General features: G+C 36.7%; 1 protein-coding gene across 2 annotated transcripts in view; it reads right to left on the bottom strand.

Moving 5' to 3' along the window:
• The window catches only part of pabpc1l (poly(A) binding protein, cytoplasmic 1-like), a 70,486-nt gene that overhangs the window by 38,323 nt on the left and 15,956 nt on the right, over positions 1-16,207 (bottom strand). For both annotated transcript variants that reach the window (XM_081349452.1, XM_081349453.1), the window contains exons 2-8: positions 14,216-14,409; positions 13,775-13,968; positions 13,176-13,291; positions 10,455-10,594; positions 9,540-9,634; positions 9,321-9,458; positions 9,069-9,164 (exon numbers count right to left, since the gene is read on the bottom strand). In XM_081349452.1, coding sequence (XP_081205578.1) covers positions 9,069-9,164; positions 9,321-9,458; positions 9,540-9,634; positions 10,455-10,594; positions 13,176-13,291; positions 13,775-13,968; positions 14,216-14,408 — 972 coding nt within the window. In that variant the 5' untranslated portion in view covers position 14,409. The remainder of the gene's footprint in view (positions 1-9,068; positions 9,165-9,320; positions 9,459-9,539; positions 9,635-10,454; positions 10,595-13,175; positions 13,292-13,774; positions 13,969-14,215; positions 14,410-16,207) is intronic.

Here is a 16,207-nt window from a genome sequence, read left to right as displayed (position 1 = left end):
CTGAGACTACTACTACTACTACTACTACTACTACTACTACTACTGAGACTACTACTACTACTACTACTACTACTGAGACGACTACTACTACTACTACTACTACTACTACTGAGACTACTACTACTACTACTGAGACTACTACTACTACTACTGAGACTACTACTACTACTACTACTACTACTACTACTACTACTACTACTACTGAGACTACTACTACTACTACTACTACTACTACTGAGACTACTACTACGACTACTACTGAGACTACTACTACTACTACTAGTACTACATACTACTACGACTACTACTGAGACTACTGAGACGACTACTACTACTACTACTACTACATTGTTAGTTGAACTGTATTTTTCTAATTTGCCCTCTGATGTACATTCAGGCTAAAGTTTATTTTAACTTCATTATTAAAGTGAAGAAATGTTTGCTTAACTTGCCTGTGCTGCCGTTGGCTGAAGCAGATAATCTGTCGATGATCTATCACACACAGACACACACACTACTACTGAGACTACTACTGAGACTACTACTACTACTACTACTACTACTACTACTACTACTACTACGACTACTACTACTACTACTACTACTGAGACTACTACTACTACTACTACTACTACTGAGACTACTACTACTACTACTACTACTACTACTACTACTGAGACTACTACTGAGACTACTACTGAGACTACTACTACTACTACTACTGAGACTACTACTACTACTACTACTGAGACTACTACTACTGAGACTACTACTACTACTACTACTACTGAGACTACTACTACTACTACTACTACTACTACTACTACTACTACTGAGACTACTACTACTGAGACTACTACTACTACTACTACTACTACTACTACTACTACTACTGAGACTACTACTACTACTGAGACTACTACTACTACTACTGAGACTACTACTACTACTACTACTACTACTACTACTACTACTACTACTACTGAGACGACTACTACTACTACTACTACTACTACAACTACTACTACTACTACTGAGACTACTACTACTACTACTGAGACTACTACTACTACTGAGACTACTACTACTGAGACTACTACTACTACTACTACTACTACTACTACTACTGAGACTACTACTACTACTACTACTACTACTACTACTACTACTACTACTACTACTACTACTGAGACTACTACTACTACTACTACTACTACTACTGAGACTACTACTACGACTACTACTGAGACTACTACTGAGACTACTACTACTACTACTACTACTACTACTACTACTACTACTACTACTACTACTGAGACTACTACTACTACTACTACTACTACTACTACTACTACTACTGAGACTACTACTACTACTACTACTACTACTACTACTACTGAGACTACTACTACTACTACTGAGACTACTGAGACTACTACTACTACTACTACTACTACTACTACTACTACTACTACTACTGAGACTACTACTACTACTACTACTACTGAGACGACTACTACTACTACTACTACTACTACTACTACTGAGACTACTACTACTACTACTGAGACTACTACTACTACTACTACTACTGAGACTACTACTACTACTGAGACTACTACTACTACTACTACTACTACTACTACTACTACTACTACTACTGAGACTACTACTACTACTACTACTACTACTACTACTACTGAGACTACTACTACGACTACTACTGAGACTACTACTACTACTACTAGTACTACATACTACTACGACTACTACTGAGACTACTGAGACGACTACTACTACTACTACTACTACTACATTGTTAGTTGAACTGTATTTTTCTAATTTGCCCTCTGATGTACATTCAGGCTAAAGTTTATTTTAACTTCATTATTAAAGTGAAGAAATGTTTGCTTAACTTGCCTGTGCTGCCGTTGGCTGAAGCAGATAATCTGTCGATGATCTATCACACACAGACACACACACTACTACTGAGACTACTACTGAGACTACTACTACTACTACTACTACTACTACTACTACTACTACTACTACTACTACTACTACTACTACGACTACTACTACTACTACTACTACTACTGAGACTACTACTACTACTACTACTACTACTACTGAGACTACTACTACTACTACTACTACTACTACTGAGACTACTACTGAGACTACTACTGAGACTACTACTACTACTACTACTACTACTGAGACTACTACTACTACTACTACTGAGACTACTACTACTACTACTACTACTGAGACTACTACTACTACTACTACTACTACTACTACTACTACTACTACTACTGAGACTACTACTACTACTACTACTACTACTACTACTACTACTACTACTACTACTACTACTGAGACTACTACTACTACTACTACTACTACTACTGAGACTACTACTACGACTACTACTGAGACTACTACTGAGACTACTACTACTACTACTACTACTACTGAGACTACTACTACTACTACTACTGAGACTACTACTACTACTACTGAGACTACTACTACTACTACTACTGAGACTACTACTACTACTACTACTGAGACTACTACTACTACTACTGAGACTACTACTACTACTACTACTGAGACTACTACTACTACTACTACTACTACTACTGAGACTACTACTACTACTACTACTGAGACTACTACTACTACTACTACTACTGAGACTACTACTACTGAGACTACTACTACTGAGACTACTGAGACTACTACTACTGAGACTACTACTACTACTACTACTACTACTACAACTACTACTACTACTACTACTACTACTACTGAGACTACTACTACTACTACTACTACTACTACTACTACTACTACTACTACTACTACTGAGACTACTACTACTACTACTACTACTACTACTACTACTACTGAGACTACTACTACTACTACTACTACTACTGAGACTACTGAGACTACTACTACTACTACTACTACTACTACTACTACTACTACTGAGACTACTACTACTACTACTACTACTACTACTGAGACGACTACTACTACTACTACTACTACTACTACTACTGAGACTACTACTACTACTACTACTACTACTACTACTACTACTACTACTACTACTACTACTACTACTGAGACTACTACTACTACTACTACTACTACTACTGAGACTACTACTACGACTACTACTGAGACTACTACTACTACTACTAGTACTACATACTACTACGACTACTACTGAGACTACTGAGACGACTACTACTACTACTACTACTACATTGTTAGTTGAACTGTATTTTTCTAATTTGCCCTCTGATGTACATTCAGGCTAAAGTTTATTTTAACTTCATTATTAAAGTGAAGAAATGTTTGCTTAACTTGCCTGTGCTGCCGTTGGCTGAAGCAGATAATCTGTCGATGATCTATCACACACAGACACACACACTACTACTGAGACTACTACTGAGACTACTACTACTACTACTACTACTACTACTACTACTACTACTACTACTACTACTACTACTACTACTACTACTACTACTACTACGACTACTACTACTACTACTACTACTGAGACTACTACTACTACTACTACTACTGAGACTACTACTACTACTACTACTACTACTACTACTGAGACTACTACTGAGACTACTACTGAGACTACTACTACTACTACTACTGAGACTACTACTACTACTACTACTGAGACTACTACTACTACTACTACTACTGAGACTACTACTACTACTACTACTACTACTACTGAGACTACTACTACTACTGAGACTACTACTACTACTACTACTGAGACTACTACTACTACTACTACTGAGACTACTACTACTACTACTACTGAGACTACTACTACTACTACTACTACTACTACTGAGACTACTACTACTACTACTACTACTGAGACTACTACTACTACTACTACTGAGACTACTACTACTGAGACTACTGAGACTACTACTACTGAGACTACTACTACTACTACTACTACTACTACAACTACTACTACTACTACTACTACTGAGACTACTACTACTGAGACTACTACTACTACTACTACTACTGAGACTACTACTACTACTACTACTACTACTACTACTACTGAGACTACTACTACGACTACTACTGAGACTACTACTGAGACTACTACTACTACTACTACTACTACTACTACTACTGAGACTACTACTACTACTACTACTGAGACTACTACTACTACTGAGACTACTACTACTACTACTACTACTACTACTACTACTACTACTACTACTACTGAGACTACTTCTACTACTACTACTACTACTACTGAGACTACTACTACTACTAATACTACTGAGACTACTACTTCTACTGAGACTACTACTACTACTACTACTGAGACTACTACTACTACTACTACTACTGAGACTACTACTACTACTACTACTACTACTACTGAGACTACTACTACTACTACTACTACTACTACTACTACTACTACTACTACTACTACTACTACTGAGACTACTACTACGACTACTACTGAGACTACTACTACGACTACTACTGAGACTACTACTGAGACTACTACTGAGACTACTACTGAGACTACTACTACTACTACTACTACTACTACTACTACTACTGAGACTACTACTACTACTACTACTGAGACTACTACTACTACTACTACTGAGACTACTACTACTGAGACTACTACTACTACTACTACTACTGAGACTACTACTACTACTACTACTACTACTACTACTACTGAGACTACTACTACTACTACTACTACTGAGACTACTACTACGACTACTACTGAGACTACTACTGAGACTACTACTACTACTACTACTACTACTACTACTACTGAGACTACTACTACTACTACTACTACTACTACTACTACTACTACTACTACTACTGAGACTACTACTACTACTACTACTACTACTACTACTACTACTACTACTGAGACTACTACTACTACTACTACTACTACTACTGAGACTACTACTACTACTGAGACTACTACTACTACTACTACTACTACTACTACTACTACTACTACTACTGAGACGACTACTACTACTACTACTACTACTACTACTACTACTACTACTACTGAGACTACTACTACTACTACTACTACTACTACTACTACTGAGACTACTACTACTACTACTACTACTACTACTACTGAGACTACTACTACTACTACTGAGACTACTACTACTACTGAGACTACTACTACTACTACTACTGAGACTACTACTACTACTGAGACGACTACTACTACTACTACTACTACTACTACTACTACTACTACTACTACTACTACTACTGAGACTACTACTACTACTACTACTACTACTACTACTACTACTACTACTACTGAGACTACTACTACGACTACTACTGAGACTACTACTGAGACTACTACTACTACTACTACTACTACTACTACTACTACTACTACTGAGACTACTACTACTACTACTGAGACTACTACTACTACTGAGACTACTACTACTACTACTACTACTACTGAGACTACTACTGAGACTACTACTGAGACTACTACTACTACTACTACTACTACTACTACTGAGACTACTACTACTACTACTACTACTGAGACTACTACTACTACTGAGACTACTACTACTACTACTACTGAGACTACTACTACTACTACTACTACTGAGACGACTACTACTACTACTACTGAGACTACTACTACTACTGAGACTACTACTACTACTACTGAGACTACTACTACTACTACTGAGACTACTACTACTACTACTACTACTACTACTACTACTACTACTACTACTACTACTGAGACTACTACTACTACTACTACTACTACTACTACTACTACTACTACTACTGAGACTACTACTACTACTACTACTACTGAGACTACTACTACTACTGAGACTACTACTACTACTACTACTACTACTACTACTACTACTACTACTACTACTGAGACTACTACTACTACTACTACTACTACTACTACTACTGAGACTACTACTACTACTACTACTACTACTACTACTACTACTACTGCTACTGAGACTACTACTACTACTACTGAGACTACTACTACTACTGAGACTACTACTACTACTACTACTACTACTACTACTACTACTACTACTGAGACTACTACTACTACTGAGACTACTACTACTACTACTACTACTACTACTACTACTACTACTACTACTACTACTACTGAGACGACTACTACTACTACTACTACTACTACTACTACTACTACTACTACTACTACTACTACTACTGAGACTACTACTACTACTACTACTGAGACTACTACTACTACTACTACTACTACTACTGAGACTACTACTACTACTACTGAGACTACTACTACTACTGAGACTACTACTACTACTGAGACTACTACTACTACTACTACTGAGACTACTACTACTACTACTACTACTACTGAGACTACTACTACTACTACTACTACTGAGACTACTACTACTACTACTACTACTACTACTACTACTGAGACTACTACTACGACTACTACTGAGACTACTACTGAGACTACTACTACTACTACTACTACTACTACTACTACTACTACTACTACTACTACTACTGAGACGACTACTACTACTACTACTACTACTACTACTACTACTACTACTACTACTACTGAGACTACTACTACTACTACTACTGAGACTACTACTACTACTACTACTACTACTGAGACTACTACTACTACTACTGAGACTACTACTACTACTGAGACTACTACTACTACTGAGACTACTACTACTACTACTACTACTGAGACTACTACTACTACTACTACTACTGAGACTACTACTACTACTACTACTACTACTACTACTACTGAGACTACTACTACGACTACTACTGAGACTACTACTGAGACTACTACTACTACTACTACTACTACTACTACTACTACTACTACTGAGACTACTACTACTACTACTACTGAGACTACTACTACTACTGAGACTACTACTACTACTACTACTACTGAGACTACTACTGAGACTACTACTGAGACTACTACTACTACTACTACTACTACTACTGAGACTACTACTACTACTACTACTGAGACTACTACTACTACTGAGACTACTACTACTACTACTACTACTACTACTGAGACTACTACTACTACTACTGAGACTACTACTACTACTACTACTACTACTGAGACGACTACTACTACTACTACTACTACATTGTTAGTTGAACTGTATTCTTCTAATTTGCCCTCTGATGTACATTCAGGCTAAAGTTTATTTTAACTTCATTATTAAAGTGAAGAAATGTTTGCTTAACTTGCCTGTGCTGCCGTTGGCTGAAGCAGATAATCTGTCGATGATCTATCACACACAGACACACACACCTCATTGCTATATTGATACTGTGGAGTTTTCTTCGCAACATTTTTACACAATATTTGTATTTAACACTGTTTGTATACCCGTATGTATAGTAGAAGTAGTAGTAATAATAATAATAATAATGGTAAATTTTGTTGGCAGGTTAAGACTGGATTTAGATGTTTTACTGGGGCCGTATTCACAAAGAATTTTAAGGCTAAAAGTAGCTCTTAACTGGCGAATTTAGGAGCAACTCCTAAAAATAATGGGCGTGTCTCTCGTAACTTTAGGACTCCTAATTTTTTTGACTAAGAGTAATTCACGAAGCATTTTAGCCCTAAAAGTAGCACCTAAGCCTGGGACAGCTTAAAAGAAGTCGAGAGGACTCCTAACTCACTAAGACTTATTCACAAACCGCTTTTTGTGGCATTTCACGTTGCGATGTTTTGAAATGCGTATGCGGCGGCTACAGGAGCTTCCAATCGCGAGGGAACAATTCTGCATTGTAGGCATAACTAGGGATGCGATAACACCACCAACAACAAGCAAAACTAGGCTACTCATTGCATGTAAACTAATTGTAACGTTTCATTGTGAATCAAATTAAAATGTTCTTCTCTTTGCAAACGTAGACAGAGGCATATAGTGACAGATTAATTCAATAATGTTGCAAAGATATTGCATCAATCCATATGTTTCATTAGGCTACTAGGCTATTTGTTTAGCCTTACTCTTTATTCATTTAGGCTATTTATTCAGTTATTCATCATCTTCCGTCCTTCGCACTACTTGTGTAGCGCACGCATTCTCAGACCTGTCACCTGTCACTCATCATCGTAGGGGAGGTGTTTGGAATCATTCCCGCGTTACAATCATCAGCCAATCAAGGTGGTCACTTCAGTCAAGCTCGTGCATGAGTAATGACATCATCCATAGCAACGAAGACTCACTCTTAGTTTAGGAGTTGTCATTTTTCTTTACTAAGAGTAGGTCTGAAAGGCGTTGTGAATAACTTTTAAGAGAAAACTCCTAGCTAAAATCTTTTAGTGCGATTTAGGAGTACTCCTAGTGGTAAGATAAAATGCTTTGTGAATACGGCCCCTGTACTATATAGTAATACCAATGATTTAAGTAAAAAAAAAAAATAATAATAATAACTGCATGAATATTTAAATCGGTTGCATTTCACAGGTACTTTAAGATTTAGATATTTTTCAATTGAATTTAAGGGAATACTAATTTTTTTTTATGTTTTAGAAGCTATTACAATTATGAAAATATGACTTTTTTATGAGTTTATAATGGAATACATAAAACATAATAAAATCCTGAGCTCATAATGTAATAACAATTTTTACATTATGAGAAATTCATAATGTAAAAATTGTTATTACATTATGAGCTCAGGATTTTATTATGTTTTGAGAAAATTGTATTACAATAATAATGTAATACTTATTATATTATGTGCAGTCATTTCATTATGAGTCACTACACGCACTAATAACCTTGATGTTAGATTAAGAATTTTATATTAGACTCCTACTCAACTTGCAAGTCATTTTTACAATTCTTTGTAGTTGTCCTGTTACATTTGTTAAAATTGTGCAAAGACATGTAATCTTTTGTGCTTTACATTACTTTTGCACTAGTGATGGTTCCATAAGGTGCAAACTCTTTCCTCAACTTCTCATCATCAATGCCGTCATCTAGGTTTTTTACATAGAGATTAACACCCTAAAATGAAAAACAATGCATGTATCAAAACATATCCCTAATATCAACATACAATTAAGCATAAGCAAATCCTTTTCACATGATTAGGATATAATCTAATTCAGGCAGATTTACAGATGTATAGAAGTAACCACGCAGGTAAGCATGTGTGTGTACCTGGTAGCGTTGTATGCGCTCCTGCTTTATTTGCTCAAACTTGCGTTTGAGTTCTCCCTGCCTCTCCAGTCTTTTCTGAGCTCTACCCACATACAGGACCCTGCCATTCAGCTCTTTGCCATTCATTTCAGTTACTGCCTACCACAAAGAGAAGGAAAGACTTCAGTCTCCATATCTCTGGGATACTAACACGTACCATATAACAATTTGTTGGATTACCCTCCTGGCATCGGTGTGGTTTTCAAAGTTGACAAATCCAAAGCCACGAGAGCGTCCCCTTTCATCAGTCATCACACAGACACTAAGGGTCTTACCTGTGAACCAGAGCAAACTTCAAGTAAGAGATGCAGAATTGATTTTGAAGAAGAAATAAAATAAATCAATACTTTTATTCAGCAAGGATGCATTAAATTTATCAAAAGTTAAAAACATTTAAAATTTTACAAAAGATTCTATTTAAAATAAATGAAATAGAACTTTCTATTCATCAAAGAATCCTGAAAAAAATAAAAATAAAATTGTACACAACCGTTTTAAGATTGACAATAACGAATGCTTTTTGAGCATCAAATCAGCATATTAGAATGATTTCTGAAGGATCATGTGACTGATGCAAAGCTGAATTTTCAGCATAATTTCTTCACAGGCATGAATTACATTTTTCAATAAATTCAAATAATAATAATAATAATAATAATAATAATAATAAAGTTATTTTGAACTGTCATAATATTTCACAATATTACTGGAGTTTTTTCGTGGTATTTTTAATCAAATAAATGCAGCCTTGGTGAGCATAAGAGACTTTTAAAAACATAAAATCTTTAACGGATAACATCTATCACTAATTTAGTTACAAAAAGAAGACCTTGACAATCAAGCATGTATCATTTTATTAAATCCCTGTCATTATATAACTCCAATTATATATTTTTCTGAAAAAAAACTATTTAGGAGCTGAGACCTTAACACATAGGAACCTTAATGCAATCACACTTATTCTTAAGTCTAGAAATAAGACGAAAAAATTATGTAATTCTTAGAATTTTGACACTAAAGACTAAAATTTTACTCTGAGTGGCTATATACATATGAAGTCAATGATTAAAAATCCCTTGTTTAAAAATTGTTTACCAAATTCAGTGAAGATGGTCTTCAGTTTTTCAGTGTCAATATCTTCACCAAAGTTCTTAATGTACACATTGGTGAACTCCATGGCTTTAGCCCCCAACTCTGCCTCACGCTCTTTACGAGATTTAAAATGACCCACAAACCTGTAAATGCAGATTTAAAAAAGAAAAAAGAAAAACCCATAAAAAGATATACAAAGAAAATTGGCAAATATGATTAATTTCTCCACTTGAAATAAAGGTATATTCATATTTTGAGCTCTGATGTTTATGCATGAACTGAAACCATGGACAAAAAAAGCACAAATGAAACAAAACAAAAAGCAGTGGTTTTCATCTTTTTTGACTCAAAAGCCCCTGTTGTCGAACAAAACATTCTGTATATCCCACAAGATATCCCAGTATTCCAGAAGTAATTATGGCAAAGCAGCTGGTTTAAAAACCTCTTATTGATATATCAAATTAACATGGTTAAGTAATTTAATATCATTATTAAACTTCAATTAATTTTGTGATTCCAGAAGTTATGTTCTATATTACAGAACTCCATGTTCTATGTAAAAAAAAAAAGTTCTGAATCTTGATTTTGTTTTGGAGCATTTAAATTTAGAGTTACATATACATATATACACACATATATATATATATATATATATATATATATACACATACATATACATATATATATACACATATACACATATACATATATATACTTCTGGTAGGGATGCAGACTCGTAGGAGTGAGTGAAAGTAGGAGGGAGCTGACCCTGTGATAGATCTGTAAGCAAGCATCAATGCCTTGAACTTGATGCGAGCAGCGAGTGGTAGCCAGTGCAGAGAGATGAACTAGTGACGTGGGCCCTTTTTGGCTCATTGAAGACAAGACGAGCTGTAGCATTTTGAATCATTTGTAGAGGTTTAGTTGCACATGATGGAAGTCCAGCCAGAAGAGCATTGCAGTAATCAAGCCTGGATATGACCAGGGCCTTGACGAGAAGTTGTGTTGAATGCTCAGTTAGGAAAGGCCTGATCTTCCTGATGTTGTGCAGTGCAAACCTGCATGATCGAGCTGTCTTTTATTGAATTAAAACAAATGAAAGGATATTGTAAAATGCTATTAAAACAAGAATCTGTGATTTGTTATTTCTTTAACCTTTATTTAACAAAAAAAGTTTTCGATGTTTTCATTAACCAACTTAATTGTATTTTGATGGCTCCAACACACTCCAAAAAAAGTTGGGACCGAGGCATGTTCACCACATCACCTTTCCTTTTAATTGCACTTTTTTTAATCATTTAGCAATTGAGGATACTAATTGTTGCAGTTTTGCAAGTGTAATTTTTGCCCGATCTCACCTGATACAAGACAGCAGTCTGATTCTCCTTTTCATGATGTGCCATACATATTCAATAAGAGACAGATCTGGACTGCAGGCAAGCCAGTCAAGCACATCTCTTCTATAGTGTAAGAAACAACTCTGTAGCACGTGCAGAATGAGGCCTGGTATTGTCTTGCTTCCCATGTGAAAGATGTCATCTTGATTGCAGTACATGTCTCTAATCCCAATATACGCCTCCACCTCAATGGTACCTTCACACATATTGCATGTCACCCATGCCGTTTGCACTGATGCACCTCTATTCCATGACTGATGTTTGCTTTTGCACCTGTTGCTGATGAAAGTCTAGATGGTACCTTTCGACTTTGTGACTAAGAACTTGATATCCGTTTTTCCCCAAAACAAGCTGAAACATGGACTCATCTGACCACAGCACACCTTTCCACTGTCTTTTGGACCATCTGAGATGAGCTCGGGCACAGAGTACTCGGTGGCATCTCTGATTTTAATTGATGTATAGCTTTCTTCTTGCGTAACAGATTCAAGGTGCATTTTTTGATGCAGCGGCAGACCGTGTTACGTGACAACGTGTTTAAAAATTACTCCTGATATATGTGGCTATTTTAACACCGTAGCATGACTGTTTTTCATGCAATGCCATCTGAGGGCTCGAAGGTCAAGCACATTTAACAGAGTTTTTTTCTGAATTCCCTGGATCTTTTCACAATATTATATATGGTAGATGGTGAAAGACCTAAATTCCTTGTAATCTTGCATTAAGAAATGTGAAATTGCTTTCAAGCAAGCAAACATGGGTCATGGCTCACCTCTTTGTGACAAATTTCATGAGAATTGTCCAAATTCAAAAATCACATTTCTTAATGCAAGATTGCAAGGAATTTAGGTCTTTCACCGTCTACCATATATATATATATATAATATTCCTCAGTCTTTACTGAGCCTTTGGTGGATGTTCCTTTTATACCCAATCATGATACCCTCACCTATTACCAATTCACCTGCTTATTGTGGATGGTTTTAAAATAGTTGAATTTGGATATTTTAAAATCTTTTCACTTTTATTTAGCCTCTGTCCCAACTTTTTTTAGAGTGTGTTGCAGCCATCAAAATCTGTTTATATTTACAAATTTAAATCAATTTGACCAGTGAAAACATTGATCTTTTTTTCTTTGTACTTTTTTCAGTTAAATAAAGGTTCGATAGAATTAACATATCACAGATTCTTGATTTGAATGCATTTTACAAAGTGTCCTAACTTTTCTGGAATTGGGGTTATACTTCTAAGTCGTCCTACGACCCCCTAGTTGAAAACCACTGGTGTAAAGGAATGTTGTACCACAAAGCCCATTGACAATACTTACACTTTGCGATCATTCAAAAGCATGCCGTTCATTGTGTCAATGGCTCTGTTGGCAGCTTCTTGGGTCTCAAAGTGCACAAACCCATAACCCTTTGAGCCATTCTCATCACAAACCACCTAGAGTGAAAAATAGGCTAAAATGTTAATGCCCGTTCACACAAAGGACAACAACTAGAACAATAATAATAAAGACTAAAAATCATTCTAAATGTAAAAGAATAGCAAAGTCCACACCACAACTATAAAGATAACTGCACAGTGAAACAATATCTTTGGAATCACTTTCAAAACTATTTTTTTCCCCTCAGTTGATAAGCGTTAAAAACATCAACAGCTAATCAAGATACATACTACTTTAGTATCTAAAAGCAGCAGATGACAAAACTGCAGCACATGCTTATAATAAACAAAAGTTATCATCCGCTGGTGTGGATGCCAATATAATCATAGTCATCTTTATGGTTTTCGTTTTTGGTGTGAATGAGCCTCTACTGTGGGGAAAAGTTGGTGCATTAGTTGCAATGATGATACTTCCTTTTTGATTAATTTCAGTCATCTTTCATAAGAAATTAAAAAACACAGTGATGAAAAAGGATGTACCTTACATGACAAGATGTTACCAAAAGCAGAAAAGGTGTCATAGAGAGCCTTGTTATCAATAGACTCATCCATGTTCTTGATGAAGATGTTTCCCACACCAGACTTTCTAAGACCTGGATCTCGCTGTGACCACATGATCCTGATTGGACGACCCTTGATGACTTCATAGTTCATTGTGTCAAGGGCACATTCCGCTTAAATATGGGATGGGAAGTGAGATTCACCATTTATAGAAGTGCTCCGATAATTTAAAATGCAGTAATTAGAGTTTAGGTAATTAATTATTATTAAAAAGTATACTTTTCATTCCACTTGAATTCTACTTAATTCAAATCAGAGTTCTTGCTTGCTAAAATTCCAGAACCAAATTGCAATTAAAAAGCATTCTTAATTCAATTCTGAATGGTGTAAAGGAATTCAAAACCCTAAGAGTGTCCTCACCATCAGCAGGCTGCTGGAAGTTGATGTACGCATATCCAAGGGATCTCCGTGTAATGACATCACGACACACACGAATGGACATGATCTGACCAGCAGGAGAAAACTTCTGGTACAGCATGGCCTCAGTGACATCAGGATGAAGGTCACCGACGTACAGAGAGGCTAACGGGTATGCTGGTCCACTACTATTCATCCTTCAAAAGCACCCCACAAAAGAGTACTTTATTATCAGAGAAACTTGACTTTAAAGTTCATGTGTTCTTAAAATAGAGCATTTTAGCACATAATTCAAAATGGCCGACAGTCAAAATGGCCGATATGGTAAAATTGGATATCAGCCGACTCGGCATTTTGCCCTGAATCTAACGAGACCAATTTTATGATTTCTGGACAAACTGTTCAGAAGTTATAAGCAAACATAGCCATTTTTCATATCTCCGGACCAGTAGGTGGCGCTGCGCCGAAACGCAGCATGTAGCCTCAGGTCATGCTTGGGATGACATGTACCAAGTTTGGTCTGAATCCGATAAAGCGTTGCGGAGATACAGCCTTACATCTGTTTTCGCAAGCGCTACGTAAAATTTGTTCGTGGGTTTATCGAAAACGGTTAAGCAAATCAACTTGAATTCAAATTGTAAACTTTTTGTCGGCATGGTCTGGAGATGATCTGGTTAAATTTTCGTGAAAATCAGAGCAACGGCCTAGGAGGAGATCGAAAACTGTCGAGCGACAGTGCCTTTTTGCCACTTTTGGGGCCCTTAACATGCTCAAAAACTCTTGAAATTTTGCACACACGTCAGAACCTGCGGCCAGCTGGTACTCGGGCGTGGCAGGGGGGCTCGACAGCTCCCCCTTCGAATGGTGTCCGAAAACTTGGTCCATAAATCAAACATGCTTGCATGTAATAATATGAAACTCAGTACACATATAGATCTCATCGGGCCGAACAACCTTCGTGCTCTAAGTTTTACAAAAGCCCAACAGGAAGTCGGTTATTATACGTTGTTTGGAAAACGCATACAATGGAATGTGAAATACTCCTCCTAGGGAATTCATCCGATCGCCACCAAACTCGGTGTGAATGAAGTCAAGACATTGAGGATGAATTCTTGCGAACGGATTTTTGATATCTCGAACGGTTTGGCCGTGGCGAGGAAACGAATTTATGGTGAATAATGGGACACAGGAAGTGTGTTATAACTTCTGCATACATTAACTGATCTTGATGAAACCTTCCGCAGTGTGTTCGTTGTAAGAGGCCGATCACATGGATGTGACTATTGTGAGTCAAAGTTATAGCGCCACCAACTGTCAGCAGGAAGTTTGTCACTTTCAAAATGCTTTGAAATCACTCTTATTTTTACCCGATTTGCCTCAAACTTTATGTGTATAATGTAGACACACGGCAGATGTAGACCTGTGAAAGGATTATTGATATCTTAGATACTGTTGCCATGGCAACGCATCGAACTTTAATATTCTCTTTTGATGCTTTTGAGACTCTTAGCATGCTTGAAATTGGATGAAACTCGACAGACATATCACATCACATTTATTAGCCAGTAGACATGTGCAAAGTTTCAGAAACGGGCGTGGTGGAATGGTTCAGTAGCGCCACCTTTTGACCAAAGTGGGGGGTTAGATTCATCTACAGCAACAAAACTTGGTATGTATATTGTTCTCATCAAGCCGGACAACTTTCTAATTTTCAGTCATTAGCTCCGACCAACAGGAAGTCAGATTTTTTGGTTTGAATGTGGATTTTTCTGGAGAATTTTCTCTCTCTCTCTCTCTCTCTCTCTCTCTCTCTCTCTCTCTCTCTCTCTCTGTCTCTGTGTGTGTGAGGGGTGGGGGTGATTTTTCACCCTTGAACGGGGTCTGAAAACTTGGTAAAACTTGGTAACTCTGAAAAATAATCCTCCTAGGCAATTCTTTCAATTGCCACCAAACTCGGTCAGCATGAAGTAAAGACATTGAGGATGCTAAATTGCG

This window comes from Scardinius erythrophthalmus (assembly GCF_964197995.2).
Source record: "Scardinius erythrophthalmus genome assembly, chromosome: 20".
Taxonomy (NCBI): domain Eukaryota; kingdom Metazoa; phylum Chordata; class Actinopteri; order Cypriniformes; family Leuciscidae; genus Scardinius; species Scardinius erythrophthalmus.
The sequence above is the reverse complement of the archived record's forward strand: the minus strand, read 5'-3'. Positions and strand labels throughout refer to the sequence as shown.